The sequence below is a fragment of the Branchiostoma floridae genome, chromosome 6 (genome assembly GCF_000003815.2).
Source record: "Branchiostoma floridae strain S238N-H82 chromosome 6, Bfl_VNyyK, whole genome shotgun sequence".
Lineage (NCBI taxonomy): Eukaryota > Metazoa > Chordata > Leptocardii > Amphioxiformes > Branchiostomatidae > Branchiostoma > Branchiostoma floridae.
The window spans coordinates 16,508,493-16,530,256 of NC_049984.1; the positions used below are offsets into that span (position 1 = coordinate 16,508,493).

General features: G+C 42.9%; 1 protein-coding gene across 1 annotated transcript; it reads right to left on the reverse strand.

Moving 5' to 3' along the window:
• Positions 1-449: 449 nt before the first annotated feature.
• LOC118417254 (protein-glutamine gamma-glutamyltransferase K-like) lies at positions 450-9,914 on the reverse strand. Its single transcript, XM_035822739.1, has 9 exons — positions 9,807-9,914; positions 5,104-5,286; positions 4,311-4,423; positions 3,404-3,542; positions 2,386-2,504; positions 1,860-1,967; positions 1,222-1,396; positions 909-1,010; positions 450-516 (listed from the first exon to the last, which is right to left on the reverse strand). The coding sequence occupies exons 1-9, from the start codon at positions 9,856-9,858 to the stop codon at positions 482-484; spliced, it is 1,026 nt and encodes a 341-aa protein (XP_035678632.1). The 5' UTR covers positions 9,859-9,914; the 3' UTR covers positions 450-481.
• Between the last annotated feature and the right edge of the window lie 11,850 nt (positions 9,915-21,764).

Here is a 21,764-nt window from a genome sequence, read left to right on the forward strand (position 1 = left end):
TTGAATTTAAGGTGGACTTAAAAGGATCCGGGTTGAATTTAAGTTGGACGCTGTGACATGACGGTGGGGCAACAACAACACCCCCCCCCCCCCCGACCCCCGATCCGGCAGTCTATCGGGACAAATCTGTGGCTTCGAAGCCAGGCCGGCGCTACATCCCTAACGGGCACCAGTGCAATTGGGACCTAGACCTAAGGAAAAGAATGCAAAGATGCTGGATTCACAAGCAAGTGTTTATCGTCACTTCTACATCCAAACTTTCATAGAAATCAATCTCCAGATCATATCAATTTTGCATAGAATACACAGTAAAAACTAGAAAAGCTTAGTACGATACTACCTACATATAAGGCCTCTTTATCCATTGTCTTTCGACGAACGCTTGGTTTTTCTCAGGGCGCAGTCGTATGTCGTCGTGCGGTTATGATGTCATAGAGTTTTTAAGCAGGCTGTGACAGAAACGATCACCAACAAGAATGCCTTACCAGAAGAAGTCGCTAGACGGTTTGGGCACGCCTTGGTCGTCCAAGTAGCTGTCGATAGTCATTGAATAGTCCACGTCAACCCCCGAATTGAAATTGGTGATGCTCCGGGCCGGGATGCCCAAGCACCGGAGTACTGGAGAAAAACAAAACAAAGTGATAGGTCTACTATAAAGGTCTATTACCCGAGGGCTAATTGCAAATACATCTAAAATCAGGATGATACATGGTGAATAAAATGATATTGATAACTATATTACAATCCCCTATAATTGATAAAGTCTAGCTTTGTCGGCTATTGAAGTCAGCGGACTTCATCTTTAAATGCGCAGTGGAATACGAATGTACATATTTTGTCTGAAATTTCAAGTTGAAGAATTTTTCAATTTCCGTCTGTAGCATTTTGGATACGTTCTTCGGGCACGCCTTGGTCGTCCAAGTAGCTGTCGATAGTCATTGAATAGTCCACGTCAACCCCCGAATTGAAATTGGTGATGCTCCGGGCCGGGATGCCCAAGCACCGGAGTACTGGAGAAAAACAAAACAAAGTGATAGGTCTACTATAAAGGTCTATTATCAAGTCATACCCGAGGGTACCACGTTGTTACCACGGGTTGATAGAGTACTAATCCCGGTAACTCTAAACTTCACTTCCTGTCAAAAAGCACCATCAAATAGACACGTCGAAAATGATCTCTCCCTTCACGAAGGTAAATGTTTAAAAAGAAAGTCTTTTTACCTGTAGTCATAACGCCGGAGAAGGTTAGGCACTCCGCGTACTTCACCGGCTGTCGCTCCTGGAACCACTGCAGAAGGATCTCCACACTCCCGTTCCAGGCGACTGGAGCTGTCCCATCTAAATAGGGTCCAAACGGCTTTCCTACCAAGACCCCCTTGTCGTCATTACTGTTAACCTATCAATCGAACATTGAATATGTCTTTGTATTAATTAATGATTGACTAGGTCCAAAAACATGACTCATCTAACGTCCGTGAACATAATTCCGCCAAGTCACATATATGTATACCCGCCAAAAAGATCTGCCCAAGGCTATGGAGGATAGGGAAGGATGGAGGGAGAAAGTCGTCCATCCGTGCAACCAGCACGCCCGGATGATGATGAAAGTGCCTCTAATGCAACATATTGGTTGTTAGCAAGACTAGAGCAAGGTACAGTGTACAAAGAGCACGATGTAAACTTCGAAAACAGTTCAAAAGGTTCAGACAACAGTGCTATAGTTCAAATGTTTCACTTTCAATTTGCTGCAACAGAAACCTCTCAGACATTGTTTTCAGCGTTGTGGATATATGCATGTAATAAACGTTAATGTGAACAAAACACTAACATTACAGCTTAGTCCTGAAAGTTTAACTCACCATTTTCGACATGGCCCTGCTGACCCACACCGCAGTCCTCTTGGAGTTGACTGTGAGTCCCGACCTGTACAGCAGCCACAGACACACCTCGAGGATCCCCGGCTCAAACTGGTTGATAGAGGATTGTTTGTGAATAAAAGTAGACATCGATATTTACAGGAAAATACATGATGTAGCCTGACAAACAGCTGCTTTCTTCGTGGTGTAATCATAACGGAACACATTCATATATATATATATATATATATATATATATATATATAGAGAGAGAGAGAGAGAGAGAGAGAGACAGAGAGAGACAGAGAGAGACAGAGACAGAGGCAGAGAAAGAGAGATTTATGCGACTGAAAGCTTAAGCTCATTTCCACATAATGGAAACCGTCTGGTTATCGTTACGTCATCAGCTTGTCATGGGAATCAATGGGAGGAAATTTAAAGATTATTGTAACAGTCAAAGATGAATGATTTTTTTTAACTAAAAGAGGTCGGCGGAGCTGTATCGTAGACATAGAACATATGACATTACCTGTCCGAAGTTCCACGGTCGCTTGCTAATGTTGTCCTTGCCCCCGAAGTACTGGTACCCATGTTCGTTCAGCACGTATTCCTCCAGCTTGGCGTCATCAGGAAGGTACGTCCGATCGTCTGAAAGGTATATGTTTTGCTTATATGTTATTTTAAACAATGTAGTCATCATTATGTTCCCTTCTATCTGTCTTACCACATCAACCCCATAGATTCTGCCGGATGCCCTACATCTAACACCTCCACTTTAACAGGAATGACGTTATTAGGGCTTTCTCAAGAATGTCTTGAACCCCATAATTCTTACGTGTGTATATCCGAGAGTTTACTGATTACGTGCTCATGTGTGTATGTGTGTTCGTATGTGTCTGTGGCTGTGTGTGTGTGTGTACGTGTGTGTGTGTGTGTGTGTGTGTGTGTGTGTGTGTGTGTGTGTGTATGTATGTGTGCTCGTGTGTGTCTGTGACTGTGTATGTGGCTGTGTGTGTGTGTGTGTGTGTGTGTGTGTGTGTGTGTGTGTGTGTGTTTGTGTGTGTGCGTGTGTGTATGTGTGTGTGTATGCGCGGGTGTGTCTGTCTGTGTTTCCACACATATTTGTGATCAGCAATAACCTGAGAATCTCAGTTTGGATTATGATAACATCTAGTACTAGTATGTATATAGCTGTTGGTTAGATGGTCCTAGTGAGTGACCTTGGTACTGCAGTTGAATGATCTTTTAAATATGTTATGGCCTTCCTTCTTCAATTGACTTTTTTAATGTGGCGGGTTTTTGATAAACTTTTGAGAGTCGACGCAAAAACCAAGCGTAATTACCCTTTTAAGGCGCCCTCTCACTGCACTTGCGCCAAGCTTGCGTCACTGCGGGGTTCGTTCACTGCGTCACAGTTTTGTTATTAATTCGTTCTATCTCTGAAATTCGTTGAGTATCTTTCGAACACCGCAGTGACGCAAGCTTAACGCAAGTGCAGTGAGAGGACACCTTTAGCGTTAGTGATTCTGATGGGGAAGACATATCACCTTTGCACCACGGGTTGAAGAGGACGACGAAGTAGCTGATGATTGTCCGTGCACTGCGCCACTTCTTGCCATTTGACGTCGTCTCGGCGACCACGACATACCTGCCGATGATGGCGTCAGCAGGCGACGTGATGCGCACCTGCGGCAACGAGGGACAAAGGGTTTGTGTTAGGGCCTCAGTAGTACAAGCGGGTTCATGCTTCGAAGTGCGCATGCATTTGTGAGACGGGTCAAATGTCAAAGGTAAAGACCCTTACCTAGTTATAAGTTATTGTCTAGACGTTGTCTGATGCATGTCTAGACTTGTTTTGTTTATGTCTCAACTTTGACATATTAATTACCAAAAATGGAACACGCTGCGCTTGTGCACTTGGAACCATGGATAATTGACTTTGAAATTGAATTTCACTTTTTCTTACGTGCCAAGTTACTCACACTTCTCAAATCAAGTACAACAATGAATGATTTCATTAGGTTTTGAAAATACTTAGTCACAAAGTTCCTGATGCACAACTATGAATTTTATTACAAGCCAACGTTTCGATGACCATCTGTCAGGGCTATACTGATTGGTTTACAGTATACTGGAGCTAGAAGTTACAGGTTCACATTGCACTGGAGCTTGCCTTGCAATGTAGCATGCACGATTGTCGTGTAATGATTTAATAAAGTTCTTTCTTTATAAAATTACCGTACAGTATCATTGAACCTGACCTCGAAGACACACAGTGTCAGTGCCATTCCAAGTGTTATCTAATTTTTTATATTGACCAACTTTGTCGGCAATGATTTATCCATATTGTCTGTAATCATCAAGCATTCTCATCAGTCCCAGCGAATTCAAGGCAGTTGTCATTAGTAAAGTAGCATATATTTCCATATTTTCTTCTGTGTTTTGAATCTTCACCTTAACGTTCTGGCCTTCTGCCTTCTCCACTGCGGCGCTCCACTCTCCTTCCTTGAGGTTGTTTCCAACAAGAAGCCGTAACAGCGTGCCCTTGTTCGGCAGAGGGTTGACGCCTAGAGATGTAGAGATGTACATGAAAACCGATTAGTTTACAGTTTTTTTCAACGGAGACCATAACAGAATGTCAAAACAGTTCGGACCAGTACTTATCTGTAACTACCCCACCATTACGACCACTTGGCTACTTTGGCCCTTGTGGTCCCTTCCATTATTTTGCAATTCGCAGAAATAATCCTTCAGTCACCAGCTGTCTGTTGTAACCGTTTTCTTCGAATTCATGTCCTTTTAAGCTGTCACCCGTAGACAGGTTTGACTATAAGAGTCTATGCTTAAAAGCTTATTGTTTCATTGCTACGACAAGTAATTCTACGGTCCCATTTAGAAAACAGGGCCGGGGCTCCTCCGGGTACTTTACTGACCTTTTTCTGCACCTTTTAAACTCGCAGTTAAAATCAACCCGGGGCGCGGCGATAAATCGACGTTGTACCCTATGGCTACCCGTAAGAAATACCGATAGGTACCCCCTCCCCCCTCGTATCCCGCACCGTGAGAAATTTGAGGCTTTTGAACCCAACACACATAACAACACCACCCCCACCCCCCCATACAAATGGGTAATCCAGTGACAGGGAATGTCTTACTAGTAGATCGTTCTCCCTCACGGATAAAGATGTAATAAAAACTGAAACATACATTACAATCTTTGAACACGTCATTTTGGTATGTAACTTACCATATCGGAGCTCGATCACCAGCTTGTCGTTCTCTTTGTTGAAATCCTTGTCAAACACCAGGTCCGCGCTGAACGGCTGCCCACGTCTGACAATGCAGTTCTCCACGAACTCGTCCGTGTGATGCGCAGGTCCATTCTCCTCCTTAAGGAAGGTTATCTCCGTCACGCGCAGTGGGCCATCAGCTGTTGTGTGGAAATAAATGGCATCAAAGTTATATTTCTCTCGTCATGCTTATAATTCACTATATGTGGAAAGTTGTTGGCATCCATCTGTCTCGGAAGACAATAGTAGGCAGACAGGGTGGGTTAGGCGCCCCGTCTGCCTGGCCTGCACGTGACTTTTTAAGGTGAAGGAGGGGTGTGCACTTCCTTCTCTACCCTCTCGTCTACTGGCGCACTAAGTCCTACAGGGGCACAAAATGTGTGCAACGTTTAAGGCGGCATGAACAGATGCAGGTTTGTTGTTTGGAGTTTCCGTCTCCTACAACATTGGAAGGACTACTTTTTTTATTTGTGTGGCGGGTTCACCTACGTGCTCGACGTGTGGCTCTCCTCGACCAAGGGATCTTCATTTAACGTCCTATCCCTGTGACCTCCCTACCCGAAGCTAGGTACTTATTCGTGAAGTGAAGTGAGGAAAGTCGTGACGAATGCCTTTCCTCGCTGCACAAGTTTGGTGACATGGCAGGATTTGAACCCGGGGCCTCTTGGGTTCTGAGCCAAACGCGTTTACGTTGCGTGACCCCAAAATTATTACAGAATACAAAATAATGACAGACAAATATTATACTGGCCTACAGTCACGTGCAACACTGTATAGAATAATGACAGATTTTCGCACCCGCCCAGTCGCTGCAAATGAGAACTATGTCAAAGGGCCTCTTAAGCTATTACATGTAAATTGTGAAGTACTGATTAACAAGTCTTATCATGCCTGACGCGCAACACTTCGGTAATCATTTTCATTACAATATGGAGCCTCAGGCCTCAGCAATACTGAGAATCCAAGGGGGCGGGGCTTTCTCATGATTGGTGTAACATTTGTCATAATTTTGCATGCCCAGACAAGTAGTCTATATTCATTATATTTGGCGTTCATTTGGGACCAATGTTGTTACAATCTAAGGGCTGACATACACAGAGCAATGCTGTACATTTTATGGGTCAGGTGACGTCACTACATTATGCACATGCACTACAAAGCAAACCGCTGTTTTTGGTCTGTTGTTGCTTTTTAGCGACGCTCTCGGAAAGCGAGCCAATTGTATGCTATTGTGTTCGCTATACAAACATTGGAGAGGAATTTTTCAGGATTTTCATTCAAGTATTGGAGCAAGAAAGTTTAGCGATGACACGACGAAGAAGAAGGGTTTTCATAGCCCCCCCCCCCCCCCCCCACACACACACACACAGTTAACGTGTATAGGTCACAGATGTTCAGATAGACCTGAGTCGGGGCGAACACAATACCACAACGCCACGCAAACGTCGACGTGAAAGCTAAACAGCATACCATGACGCGACACCGACGCAAAATTCTGGTTTTGTGACATGCATGAGTGACGTTAATTTGGGGCACATAGTAGCTTTGTTATCACATGTATATTTCACTACTTTTGCTAACTTTTGCGAGATTGAACAAATAAAGATTTTTTTTAAATTACATTCCTATTTTCGCACCGGCCCTGTCGCTCTAAATGAGAATCCTATGGGAAAGGGCCTCTTAAGCTATTACATGTAAATTGGGAAGTACTTATTAACAGACAAACCTGTCTGACCACTGTCTTATCATTCCTGAAACGCAACACTAACGCTTCTGTAATCATGTTCATTAGAACCTCAGACCCCGGCAATACTGAGATCCCAAAGGGGCGGAGCTCTCTCATGAATGTTGTCCCAGGATTTACATTTATGCTTTTTCATTACCAGACAAGTCAATTCATTGCATTTTGCACTCCTTTGGGATCAATCTTCTACAACAGATTATAGGGTAAGAACTAAGACACACACAGGCAGACGCACAGAGAGCATTAATATGCATGTGTATTTTTCACATCATCAGGTAATATCGACACATCATGCACATGCACGACAAACTAAACCGCTGTTTTTGGACTGTTGTTGTTTTCGAACGACGCTCTCAAGAAAAAAGCTTTTTAGTATGCTATTGTGTTCGCTATACAAGAATCCCAAACACTGGATAGAATTTTTTCTTGGCTAGACAGTTGAGCTCCCATCCCAGCAGTTATATTTGACCACATGATTTGATTCTATGGATAACATCCGCGCGAGCATTACTTTTCACGTTATTAAAAAAAATCTCCGACGAGTCTTCACGTAAGTCCAGTCACGTACGTTTGTTGCCGCAAAGGCCAGCATGTGCCGACTTGTCCTAAAACTCGTTCTGTACCACCGCAAAACGCGCTCATGTTGTCAAACTGCCCTTAGGAGTATTCTCATCACAGTTTTTATTGTCCACAGTCCTTTAATTGGAGCCATGTAGCTTTTAATAGTGCACTTCTTTGGTCGTTTTTGTCAATCATCGATTATGGTACTCTTTTGACAAGAGGTAATTCTATACTTGTCAGCGCATTTGCTTGTTCTCACAATTTATATATTCTCTGGCCTTAATATCCACTGATACACATAACCTAGATCAAATTGATTGGAAAGGCGGCCTAAGGTAAGTCAAATATGTTCAGATAGACCTGAGCCAAGCTGAACAATACCATGACGCGAAACCGATGCGAAATTCTGGTTTTGTGAGATGCACAATTTACATACGTTTGGGCTCTCTATGAGGTTTCTTCCCACAAGTTTCCCCCCGATAATATACTAACGTTACGTCCATTTATGCTAAGCAAACAGTGATATGATGTTTTTGCCATACAACAGCTTTTGTGAGATTGAGACAAACAAAACTCAACCATCTTTCAAAATTGTTACAGAAGACTAGTCTTATGAGGGCCTACGTACATATGCATGAAAGAACACAAGAATGACAACTAATCGTTGATAACTCCTATTACCGTACCCGTGCAGAATCCCGGATGGGAATCCTATGGGTGGGGCCTCTTAAGGCTAAGCTTCCAATCCGTTTTCGGTCTGTTTGTGGAAACAGAAAATAGAAATGTATACTTAAAATATACACAAGTAATGTTCACGTTCTCTTTACATCTTGTGTAGTTTGGTGTCGTTTATGTCATACGTTTAGTTCCTAAAAGCTGTCCGGCCGGGCCCAAGTTGGGAAATGTGATGTAGGACTAAACTATTACAGGCAGATTGGAACGTACAGATTAACAAACAAACAAACCACTGTCTTATAATCGCTGACACGCAACACTGACTAACGCTTCTGCAATCATTTTCATGAGAGTGGAGCCTCGGGCCTAGGCAACACTGAGAATTCAAGGGGGCGGGGCCCTAATGGTGTTGTGCTTTACTGATAGGTGTACTTAAGCTAAGGGCACAACCCGCCGTACGTGCAAATACGTGCTGTTAACGTACCAAAACGTGGGCAATCTTTTGGGATCCGTAAGTGGTAAGTACCGCCTCCCTATGAACTCGTAGGGAATCCGACAGATTTTGGAGCACGCAGACACGCCGTAGAGCTTTATGTGCTGGCAAAACTTTGTGTCGTCGGGCTGCGGATACGCCCCCCGTACATGCCAGTACGGGCGACACGCCTGCCCTGTACAGCCTGAACGTTTTCGGAAATACATGGCGGACTTGCCTCCCAAAAAACTTACGGAAATATTGCACGTACGGCGGGTTATGCCCTTAGCTTTACGAATGATTTAAATGCATTTGGTACACATGTACCATTTCTAGGCTTTGTTAGGATGTTTTTCATTGAAAGACAAGTGAATTCATTGCATGTTACTATAAACAATGAGCAAACTCAGCGACCCCTTGTTGGTGCGAATCCAAACAAAACTGAAAACAGGCTGGACAACCAATTTCCTTTGTACAGCAGACCATTAATTGAGGCTCTTGTTCAGAAGTCTTTGTCTTATGCTCAAATGGACGCAGTCTAAAATGATTACTGTATACTAATACAGAAAACTGGAGAACGAAACACATGTGATCAAGATAAGGGTGTTAAAAAGTCGGGATCGTCTTTTGAAGAGTTGGTGTAATATCTCATATAGTCTGATTTTTAAAATGTCCATCATGACCTACTTAAAGGTGGCGCCACGCAACAGAAAAACAGCTCTGTCAACTCTAAACGGACATTTTCGGCTGCACCTGGTGAGGCCGGTGTCCTTTCGATCGTCAAACGAATTTTAGGGACTGCCCAATATTCCCGAGTCAACTAACCGTGTCTAAAGTGACACTGGCTAGATTTTCCGACGGAAAATACGCTCTGAAAATACCTTCTTGCACCCAAGAGGTCCATTGACAGTACTAAGTAGTTAAAGTGTGGATGTGGCATCTGGAAATACTTTCAGTTGAATGACCGGCTTATATACTGGTTTGTTTCATGTAGCTAGAGTCTCGCCCCAGCTTCTGTCTCCATCCAACAGATAATACGAGCTTGAACGAACAGTATTTCTAAAACTTCTTACCGCACTTTGTCAGCGATACATTTTGATCACCTACTGTTTCTAGATTTGCGCCTGCAGCCGTGGTCACAAACTACAGTTCTTGCCACGATAGATATCCTATGAAACATAAACCACAAGTGTTTTGAAACAGCTTACCGCCAGTTGCGTCGTCATCAGCAGACTGAGGTTTCTCTACCAGCATTGGCATGGTGCTATTCTTCTTCAGACTTGTGCAGGAGTTGCAATGAAAAAGAGGGCGGCTCTCTGTGTCTTCACCCCTTTATGTAGGAGTTATCATATCCCATGATTCCCTTGGAGCTTGTCACTCACACGAAGGAAGCCATCTTGGACACGCCCACATGTATAGTATCTGTACGTTCCTTCATTTATTTTTTTTTCATCCGTACTGCCGTCTGCAGCAAATTTCACACAATTAGCTAGAATTCTTTTTCGTAATTGCACCGAATAAAGATTTACGCAGTAAAGAGAATGAAGAAAAGAACCCATAACACGATGATTTTGATTACTGTACCTGCACGAATTTTGTGTTTTCAACGTGCACCAATTTACTTAATTCAGCAGCCAAATGCCCCCAGTGACCTCTGGCCTACATAAGTGTATATGAATACGAAAACTGGTTGAACAGCTGTGACGAATGAGAAGTGGTTGTTTTGCAGCACTTTTGTCATCTGAAACTCCCACGGGGCAAGAAAAACACCTGACGACATTGTTGTGGAGGTCTTTGGCAAGTTATTGGCAACACCCATAAGACAGTAAGAAAAAAATAAGAACTGAAGAAATAAAAACTGAAGAAAAAAATTACAGTGGTTCTTTAGCAGCAGTTAAGTCATCGGCAACTCCCACAAGATAAGAGGAAAAAGCGAACAAAAGAAATTAGAGTCTCTTGTCCTATGACAATGCACAGTGTTATGTATCGACGCTTAAGTCATCGACAACTCCCACAAGACAAACAGAAAAATCGAGCAAAAGAAATAAAAGGTGTTTGATAATGTCTTAAGACACTGTGCAGTGTTTTTGTAGAAAACAAATTGGTAGAAAACAACCAAATTGGTAGAAAATTGGTACCAAATTGCTACCAAATTGGTAGAAAACACCTGACGAAATTGCCTACTGAATTTTTAACAACACTTAAGTCATCGACAACTCCCACAAGACAAGACCAAAAAGCGAACAAAAGAAATGTAACTCTCTTAATAACATTTGAAGACAATGTACAGTTTTATGTATCGACACTTAAGTCATCACCAACTCCCACAAGACAAAATGAAAAAGCGAACAAAAGAAATACAAAATGCTTGATAATTTCTCAAGACACTGTGCATTGTTTAGATCATAGCAGTTCTTAAGTCATCTCATCGGCAACTCACACAATACAAAAATAAAAAGGGCAAACTTAGTATATGAAAGGAAAGGGCGAACAAGAAAATTACAAAATTGGTAGACAGCACCTGACGAAATTGCCTAGTTAATATATAACAGTACTTAAGTCATCTTTAACTCCCACAAGACAAGACCAAAAAGCGAACAAAAGAAATGTAAATCTCTTGATAACATCTAAAGACATTGTACAGTATTATGTATCGACACTTAAGTCATCGCCAACTCCCACAAGACAAACAGACAAATCGAGCAAAGGAAAAAACTGCTTGATAATGTCTTAAGACAATGTGCATTGTTTAGTGCAATTGAGTCATCAGCAATTCCCACTGGACATGAATAAAAAGACGAACTGAAGAAAAATCGTAGATAATACTACGCCAGTGGTTTCGTTAGCAACACTTAGATCGTCGGCAACTCCCACAAGACAAGACGAAAAAGGGGCGAACATGCATAAAAAATCAAAATTTAGCAATAAAGAGTACAGCACAGCATATGTTTAGACACAATTATGAGATCTTTAATCAACATCCATCAAATTTAAAATCATTGTGGTCATTACTGTCAAACAGACGTCTTTTTGAAAATCAGTAGGTAAGTGGAGAGAAGAAAGGGTAACTGTGATCAGAGCTGTGTAGGTCGTGTTCATCATGCCATGAAATCTACGAAGATATTGTCAACATGTTTTGTTTGTTTGTTTGTTTGTTTGTTTGTTTGTTTATTCAGATCTCCATGTTTTGTTGAGGAATCTCTTTCAATTAGAAAGAAGTGGGTACCTGACTTTTAGTAGAACTGAAGTTGACCCACACACCTCAGGTCGCAGCTCATCAATTGTCCGTGTTATTTTTCTTTCTCTCTCACCTAACCCTATTTACTGTGTGTCGCCTGCAAAGTAATGATCACAATGATTTGAATTTTGCTACATATTCGTGAAAGGCTTCATACTTGATAACCATACCCCGAAATTTGAGCCGTGCACATTATTTCTGGGTGAGGCGCAGAACGTATTGATCACCCCTGGTAACACCTGATCGATGATGACAATGCTACTGTACTGTGTGCTGCATATATGCCTGAGGATCTGGTCTTTTGGTGTGAAAACATCTCTTTCTCTATCAGCACGACATCTAGAGCAGCTAAAACAGCTAGACAATATCTGTACAACTCCTATCTTTATTACGTGCCAGCAATGCGCCCTTTTAACATTTCTACCAAGCGCTATATCCTGCATACTACATGTAGTACAGAAAAAAACTGTTGACAATATCATGAGACATGAAGTTTTAAGCTTTGGACTTCCTGCTCACCAAGAAGCGATTTCAGATCTGTCGGTTTTTTTTTTCACTTGCTCGGTAACGTCTTGATTGTAGAGGCGTGTGGTGGGTGTTTTATTCATAATCCAGAGGTTTTGGGTTCGAATCCGTTGACGTGCCAATGATCCTGTGTGCCCTTGAGAAAGGCACAACTATCCTCCATGCAATGAGTACCTATCTCGGATGGGGCATTAGATTTGAAATCTCATTTCAAATATCAGTGAGAGTTTGACGTTCCCGCCCAAGTGCTACATGTATGTGATATATTCTGACTTCCCATGACCTATAACCCCATGACCCCATGTACCCGGATGTACGACGTCATAAACCCTGAGCAAAATTTTATTTCTTGTCCTTTTGCCAACCCAGCGCTTCATCGTATTTTTTTTGGTGTGGGGCAGATATAACAAAATGACTTGCTCTTTATAATGTCCTTTCCTTTCAATCAAATGGCATTTTCAACGCGCATAAGGTTACCTGCCTGATAAACAGTCAGCTTGTAGATCAACAAAACGATCCCTAACTTGATCTGAATACAAATTTCATTCAATCAAGATTGACACGCAATATCAGAAAAAAATGCCTCTCGTCTGAAACAAACACAAACACCTGTAACAATGCTATTGCTTCAACAAAACATATTGTTCAGTGAGCAGAGCATTACTTGACTATTCATTGGTTACTTCATAAGATTAGTCTGAATATCAGTAAGCGTGGTTCTGCGCAGCAGAATCTACGATAACAACCCCTCTGTATACTTTAATCGCATTCCAAGGTCTCTAAATGCATAAACATAACATTATTACAGGAAGGGATACCTTTAGTAATACGTCAAACGCATTCCTTTCCAAGGACGTTAATCCATATACATAACGCTAAGCGAAGTAATAGGTCTGGGAAATAAAATGCAGTGTACGCACAGATCCTAGCTAGGAAAAGAGGGTAGCCTAACTACAAAAACAATGCGTCGCCGACATTACATGAGTCCATCACTCCAGAATATAACGTTAATGTTACTTTTCAATTGATGCTAATTTTAGGAAGTAAAAAAGTGCATACCTCTTCACTTTATACGCTTAAGTACCAACTAGTCCCGCGTGCATCAAAAAGAATTCAGTATTCTACTTAATTTCCAGGGCACTTTTAATTAAATTATTAATGATAAGTAATCTCAGCCTATATGGCTGAATACAATGTGTCTGGCAAGATCTGACAAAAGCTAGCTTACAAAACCAGTTGAAGGAGCGATAAGAAAAAAAATTGCATTATTATGTGTTTGTTCATTTGACATATTGTGAACAGTTGGTCATCTTGGTGTGCTTATCGTCCCTCATTTATGCCGAAAATATTCTTGTTGAATATCATTGAAATGTCTATACGTGTAGGAATAAAGGGTTGTGTCTGCATGGGTTTAGCGAGTGTTACATTATCTAACAAACAGACTTTGCGTTATTTCGCCACAAGTGGGATTCCTTTTTAAAAATAGTCGGTTGGTTATGTATTCATTGAAACATAATCTATTGGAAAATAACGCTCCTTTCTGGAGAATAGTACCCCTTTAAAAGGGGCTATCTCAATGGATTTAGGTAAATTCGCGGTACGTTGGTGACTGTCATGATTTGTCCAGTGTCATTTATCCAATGAAAGCTCGAAATGGTAGATATTAATTGTGGGACACAATATATTGCAATTTGAAGTCTAATTTTAATTGTCAGTGAGAGCTACAGTTTGGCTTTCCCGCCTCATTACTGTGCAGTAGATTCTGACTTCCCATGAACTATGACCCCATGTACCCGGATGTACGGCGTCATAAATGGTAGGCCAAATTAATTTCTTGCCTGGTGCCAACCTAGTGCTTCCTCGTTGGCAATTATGACATCTGACATTAAAAGGTCTTTTCGGATCGAATTGTATTTTTAACGTGCATGTGATTACCTCTAATGACCATGAATAACGTTATATCAACTAATAGATCAACACAATTATCCCTAACATGATCTGAAAACAACTTAAATATCATTAAAACAAGATTTACATACAACTCAGAAAAAAACTCTGAAAAACAGAAACTCTGGAATCTTCTGAAAAACACAAACATGTAACAAACTCCTATGTATAGCTCAATCGAATTCCCAGTTTTCTCAATGCATAAACATGACACTAGGAAGTAATAACTCTAATGATACGCCAATCCTTTCCAAGGACGTAAATCCATAAACATAACGCTAAGCGAAGTAATAAGTCTGGCAAATAAATACAGTGTGCGTACTTACGCCGCCGTCGCCGGCGGTGCAAATCTTGTTACGCACCGACAATCATCGTTGAAACGGCAAAGGAAGCGTTCAGCTGGCCGACAGCTCGGCACTTTTACGATTGCTCGGCACCGATACGACTCACAGATCTACGGGCCGAATGTACAAACGGAAGGTAAGTGAGAAACATACGAATGAAAGTTTTATATGTAAGTGGTGGTGCGAGGGGAAACGCGGTCATGTTGTTCTTGATTCTCTTGGCAGCTGCCTGTGCAGCTGCAAATGTCCAGCGTTTGCCTCAGTGCACGACAGCTGGATGGATTGAGTGTGTGCCTCCCACAAATAAGCCAGCGATAGGGTTCGTTACGACGTCTGGCACGCATGCATGTGTTGTGTGTGAGACCCTAAACACCTCTGATGCCTCTGGACGCCCGTCTCCTTTCCTTGCTAGGGCCGAAAATGTTGCAATAAGAGGTTATCCATTCCATGCCCTGTCGGTAGAGAGCCTGAAACCTCTCGAGCATTCTGATGTCCACGTTTTGGCTTTGATTGATGCAAAGATCACTGATGTGGAGAACAAAACCTTCGCTGGGTTTTCCAGTCTCCAGAAGTTGTCCCTAGGTTCTAACGGGTTGACAAACATCAAGCAGGGCTGGTTCACTGGCTTGGACAAGCTCTCTGTGCTGGTTTTGTCCAACAACCGCATCAAGCAGATCGAACCAGGGAGCTTCATGCACCTGGCTCGCCTGTTTATCTTGGATCTGGAGAACAACCTGCTACAGGTTGTAGATCCTGCCTGGCTCTTCGGGCTGAAAGGTCAAAAGGTAATGAACATGGGGATGAATAAGATCAATAGCATTTCCCCGGGGTCATTCCAACACCTGGAGCTTTTCTGGTTAGATCTGACTGGTAATGATCTGTCATGTTTGGATGGGGATGTGTTTCATGGACAGTCTTTACTGTCAAGGCTCCATGTCAGCAGTGGCATGCTGTCATCTGTCCATGATGCAAAGCCACATGGAACCATGTGGAGCCTACATAGGTTCGGCAATTTGATGAAGATGGCATTGTCAACATTGATTGTTGAGGTGCCCAAGTTCCTCTTCTGTGTCAGGCACAACATGGCCACTCCTGGGCTCTTGTTTGGGTGGATGTTTGATTCGTCAAACAATGTCCCTGGTAAAATCGAGCCGAATGGTGTCATCCCTGGCAAATCATGTGGTGCGTTGAACCTGACTCTGAGCATGATCTCCATACAGGCCCCTGTAGTTGTCTTGGCTACTGACGACGGATCTCTGACAGAGAAACTGGTCCCCAACGCGCTTGAGCAGTGCAGGCAGGTTTGGGAATACGATAGGGGTATTACTGTAACAGTTGGCATGGCAGGAACCCCAACCTTCCGACTGGTTTCAATGGCCAAAGGGGACACAGCCTTTGATGGTGTTGGCATGTCATTTGTCCAGACACAAGACACGAACACACATACCACCACAGAGCCCGGATGTGGCCAAAACGCCATGCATGACAATACCAAAAACATCACCTGCATTCTGCTCACCAAACATGAACACACGGAGGTGTTCTTCACCGTTCCCCCGGTCCAGTGTCAGACGCACACAACACCAACCAATTACAGAACAGATACTGACCACTCCAACCTCCTGACACACTCATCTGCATACAAAGAAAACGACTACACATCTTCAGACCCGGGAGACACTTTGACAGCAACAGATCATGTTTTCATCTCAGTTGCTATCTCGGCATTGGTCGCGATCGTATTGTCCCTTGTAGTGTTGGCATGGAAGCTGTACTCGAGAGGGCTTAACGCCGAGGATGAGAGGGACAGCGACGATGCACACGTTTGGACAATCCCACCAGGGGTTGCCTTCCCCGGCTTGCTGAGGTCTGCTTCCCTCCCTGCATGTTCAAACAAGATGGCGTCCGATGACGTAGCCTCCTGTAGGTCATTGCCCGCTGTTCTGGATTCCATCGAACCAACTTACTGCGAGATCCCAGACGACGTAGCCGCTGCTCACAGGCCTCTGCCTGGTCTCCCACACACGTACTGGGAGATTCCTGATGACGCTATCTCTAGCGTGGTGAGGTCTTCTTCTGTCCCTGCAATAACACGCACACGCGGTGGGTGCGCTCCAGATGATGCGGCATCCTGTAGGTCATTGCCGGCTGTTCTCCTGTCCATTGAGCCCACCTACAGTGAGATCCCAGATCACGTTGCTGTTGCACAGCGCCCCCTGCCTGCTCTCCCGCGCACATCCTGGGAGATCGCTGACCAGGCCACCGCTCCACAGCGCCCTCTGCCTGCTCCACCACACACCTACAGCCAGATCCCAGATGATGAGGAGAGCGGACCCATGCCTTTCTACTCGGATGCTTCCGACTTTTCACTCCATGTTGTTAGAAACAGGAGACAGAATCGTCAGGTCTTCAGTGGTAACACCACTGCTTCCAGCAGGCACCAGTCTGGAAGATCCATCCCAACATATGGATCGGCAGAGCAAACCAAATCCCAGCTTAACAACTTCTATAGAAAGGGCCCTGAGGTTCAAGGTATAAGAGCCCGTAGACAGCTAAGAACAGCTTTGGTATCCCCGCCTACAGACCAAGGATTGAGAAACTACATTAACATCACAGATGCAATCCTGTCCAGGGGTCAAAACGTCACGGAAGCTCATATCGCCTTCCTCACACTGCCTAACACCTACTGGCCTTGGGAGATCACAGGAGATGGAACCCGCATCACACCACGGCGTGCGTCCCTCCCCCTTGTCACACTACCTAACACCTACTGGCCATGGGAGATTCCGGGGGAGGGAACCCGTAACATATCACGGCGTGCGTCCCTCCCCCTCGACACACTATCTAACACCTACTGGCCATGGGAGATTCCGGGGGAGGGAACCCGTAACATACCACGGCGTGCGTCTCTCCCCCACGTCACACTACCAAACACCTACTGGCCATGGGAGATTCCGGGGGCGGGAACCCGTAACACACCACGGCGTGCGCCCGTCCTCCCCACCCCACTACCAAACACCTACTGGCCTTGGGAGATTCCGAGGGAGGCGACCCGTAACACACCACGGCGTGCGTCTCTCCCCCACGTCACACTACCAAACACCTACTGGCCATGGGAGATTCCGGGGGCGGGAACCCGTAACACACCACGGCGTGCCCCTGTCCTCCCCACCACACTACCTAACACCTACTGGCCTTGGGAGATTCCGGGGGAGAGAACCCATAACACACCACGTTGTGCCCCTGTCCTCCCCATCACGCTACCTAACACCTACTGGCCATGGGAGATTCCGGGGGAGGGAACCCGTGACACACCACGGCGTGCGTCCCTCCCCCTTGTCACACTAAATAACACTTACTGGCCATGGGAGATTCGGGGGGAGGGAGCAAGTAACACATCATAGGAAACGACCTCGACCCAAAACTTCTAACCATCTAACTTTACATTTCAGGGAGCAAAAATAACAGTCCTGGACAGACCTAGTACCTTTTCAAAGAAACAAACTTTTGCCACGTCAATATTCAAGTAAATGTCTTTCAAACTCAAATTCAAGATATTGGAATTGTAAGTCAGTTTCATTGCGGAACAGCTTGCAAACCAGTTGTTTTTGTCATAGAAAAAATACATCAAATCATCACTAATTTAACATCGTCTCTGGCTTTAAGGTCATGCTTAAATCATTGCATTCTTTCAAATGAAAAGCAATAATTATTACAGTCGTCATCGGCAACATAACTCTCTTACAGTGCAGAACGACAGCTTTATCTAAAAATCTGTTCCATGTCGACAGGAGGTTGGTACAAATGCCTCTCCTGTTTTCATGCCACCTCACTCAATCATCATTTCTAGACATCAAATTTCGGTTATATACAATGTTTTTTTCACGTTTTCGAGAAACATGACAAAAAGGAAAGCCCGATAAAAACGACTAAAAACGTCAAAAACAGCCGGAGCCTAACCTCTGCTTGCAGAGTAATATACAAGACGTGTTTACTCTAATGCCCACTTGCGGGTCAGGTCCTTCAATGACGACTCGCGGGACTACTGACCCTCTAGAGGGCTGGAGCAGCATTTTAGAAAGAAAACCCCAAACTGTCAAAACAATCTGTTTTTCTTTTCTTTTGGGCGGGGATGGGCTGGGTTAGAAAACTTACATTTCGGCTATGTAATCTACGGGAACATAAGAATGTCATACATTCATGGCTGTACACATTTTCTTATGGTAAACTTTAGTGCGCAAGGAGTTCCCAGACGTTGATATTCTTAATCAAGATGGCGGACGCTGGTCACGTGACCCAGGTCCAGATATACATTATATTTCCGGCAATATAGCAACCAACGATTGATGCAAAAACGTATAAAACCAACTGCATTTGGGTAGATTTCACTTACCTTTGAGTCTTCCTCGGACATTGCTGAACAAACTTTGTGAAGAATGATGTAACAAACAGGGAAACGGACCGGGGTCTCCATCGACGGTCGCCATGTGATCTCCGAGTATTTTCTAGCGATTTCTGGTCCAAGGACCATGTATATACATGTTTTGTACCAAAATATTGCAGCCTGCGATATCAACTCATCCAAGAATACTGTATTTTAATTCATTTTACCCTTCTTTTGTAATATAAATTCTGATGTATTACGGTGTATTTTGGTGCATTCCACAAATTAGGGGTACCAGTCATGTATCATGGAAGCGTGGTAATTAAAATGGCATTCGTGTACATATTTTGTTAAATTCTTATAAAGAAATACTGCCGAAAACAATAGTAGGTGTTACGAAGCATAAATATTATGTTTCAAGAGAAAGTTAGAAGACAAAAAGGAAAGATAATCTTTACTGTTAAAACTTTGGATTGGCAATAGTTTTGTTGTTGTTGTTACTTTTGTCGTTGATTGAAAATGGGTACAATCCTGCTCTGAAAAGATATGTTAATATGAAAGTAGCATGAGTTAACATAAGGAAATGAAATCATTACGCGGCTGGAATTTTTTTGAAAGTACAAAAAAAAGACAAGAATTTTCATTTTTTCACTTTTGAGCCGCTTGTATCATAGAGGTCTATGTCGTGACAATTTTAGAACATTTCTATAATGTTAATTATTTTGTAGGATTATCGCTTATCCAATGCTTATTCATTGAGTTTATCAGATGGTTATTCATTGAGTTTTATCTGTATGCCAAGCAGAGGGAAACAGGGATTCATTCAACCTGTTTGCGTAATATGTTTATTGCTAAGGTCACACCAAATTGAAGTGTTTTTAGCAAAGCACATGTAAATGTGTGGAAATCGTCAAGTGACACGTGACAGCAGTGACCAGTCCAATGGGGGAATGCGTTTAAGAAATATCATTTCTAAAACGAACCAATGAGCTGTGACTGCCAGGTCTTGAAATAACGTAGCAAAAGGTATGTAATGTTGATAAGAAATTCAACTTTGAGCAAATCCAGTACGTTCAACAATCTGATGGACTTCAACTAAGCATTTTGCGCGATCCAGTGACTTGCCATGTAAAATCCAGTGGGGAAATCAAATCCCAGTCCACAAATCGGGACAATGCTGGACGATTGTCACACCATAAAGACAACACTACACTTCTGAAGGACGGACTTTTGTACGCCATACTCTATGGTGGTGAAAACGCAGCTTCTACGGTACATCGCCATTCTTCTAAGTACAGAACAGATGTGGTGTGCTCTGATCCATATTCATATTACAACTACAGCCAATCTACTCTCAAGGACACGTATACACCTATGTGACTAGGTGTGAAACAGTACATAGCAGATGTGGTATGCTCTATCCATATTCATATTGCACTGCAGCTGCTCTACACTCAAGGACACGTACTATACACCCATGTGACTAGGTGTGAAACAGTACATAACAGATGTGGCATGCTCTATCCATATTCATATTGCACTACAGCTGCTCTACACTCAAGGACACGTATACACCCATGTGACTAGATGTGAAACTGTTGCAAGAATTCGTAAGACAACTTCATTTGGATCATCTGCGATGAAGTTCGTCTCACTTGAAACCAATGCAATGGTGCAGCAAACCGCGGAACTACAGATGCCTGTATCTCAGCTGACCCATGTGATGTAGCGTCACATTTTTAGTAGGTATAAAAAGACACAAATGATAAATAATATAATGAGTGCAGAATTCTTGCTAAGGACGTGGTCCAATTGAACTGTATGCGTAATGTGAAAAAGGTCTATCTGTTGGGTCGTTTAAAAATTGACCAGCTCTATGTCTGACAACGCTGTATACAAGGAGACTGTGAAAAGGTCGCAAGTCCTGGCTTATCTTCTGTGTACTCATCAAGCAACACAATTTGAGGGAACACGGCAGAGTTCATCTACAAGTTCAGATTCAGTGACGAGATTTGTACTTGTTATACGAAAGCTCTGGTATGTCACAGTTCATGGTCCTTTTTTTCACAGATTTTGATTATCTATTCTCGTTTTGGTTGACTTTTATGAAAATAATTTTGCTACAAGTACTAAACCTCCATTGATTTGGCCCTCTGGCATGTGGTATTGAATATAGTTGTTCCATTTCAAGGTATTTTGTATGGTAATTGAGTCCTAACAACATATAAGTACATTGTATATAATCATTACAAGTTAAGCATGTGATAAAAAGTTGTGTTACTTAAGCTTGCCTGCTGTGTGAATTTTTGACACAAATTTTTTTTCTGCGACCATAAGCTACTTTTCCTGTCAAATGAATGCATTTATCATTAATTGTTCCTTAGTGAATTTAATTTTGAACTTATTAAAAGATATCAATGGCACCTTCGCCAAGAATATTATTTTTTCTAAATCCATTTTCTAATGTATGTATGTATGTATGTGTGTATGTATGCATGCATGTATTTATGTATAGACCGATGGATGGATGGATGGATGGATGGATGGATGGATGGATGGATGGATGCATGGATGCATGGATGCATGGATGGATGGATGGATGGATGGATGGATGGATGGATGAAAGTATGGATGGATGAACAGTATGGATGGATGGATGGATGGGTGGATGGATGGATGGATGGATGGATGGATGGATGGATGGATGGATGGATGGATGGATGGGTGA

Bases quoted from the DNA above. Each gene is read 5' to 3' on its own strand.
- LOC118417254 (XM_035822739.1), bottom strand. From the start codon at position 9,858: ATGCCAATGCTGGTAGAGAAACCTCAGTCTGCTGATGACGACGCAACT. The intron at 1,397-1,859 runs GTGAGTTAAACT...TTCGATTGATAG, and splicing joins GCAGGGCCATGTCGAAAATG to GTTAACAGTAATGACGACAA. The intron at 1,011-1,221 runs GTAAAAAGACTT...GTTTTTCTCCAG, and splicing joins CTCCGGCGTTATGACTACAG to TACTCCGGTGCTTGGGCATC.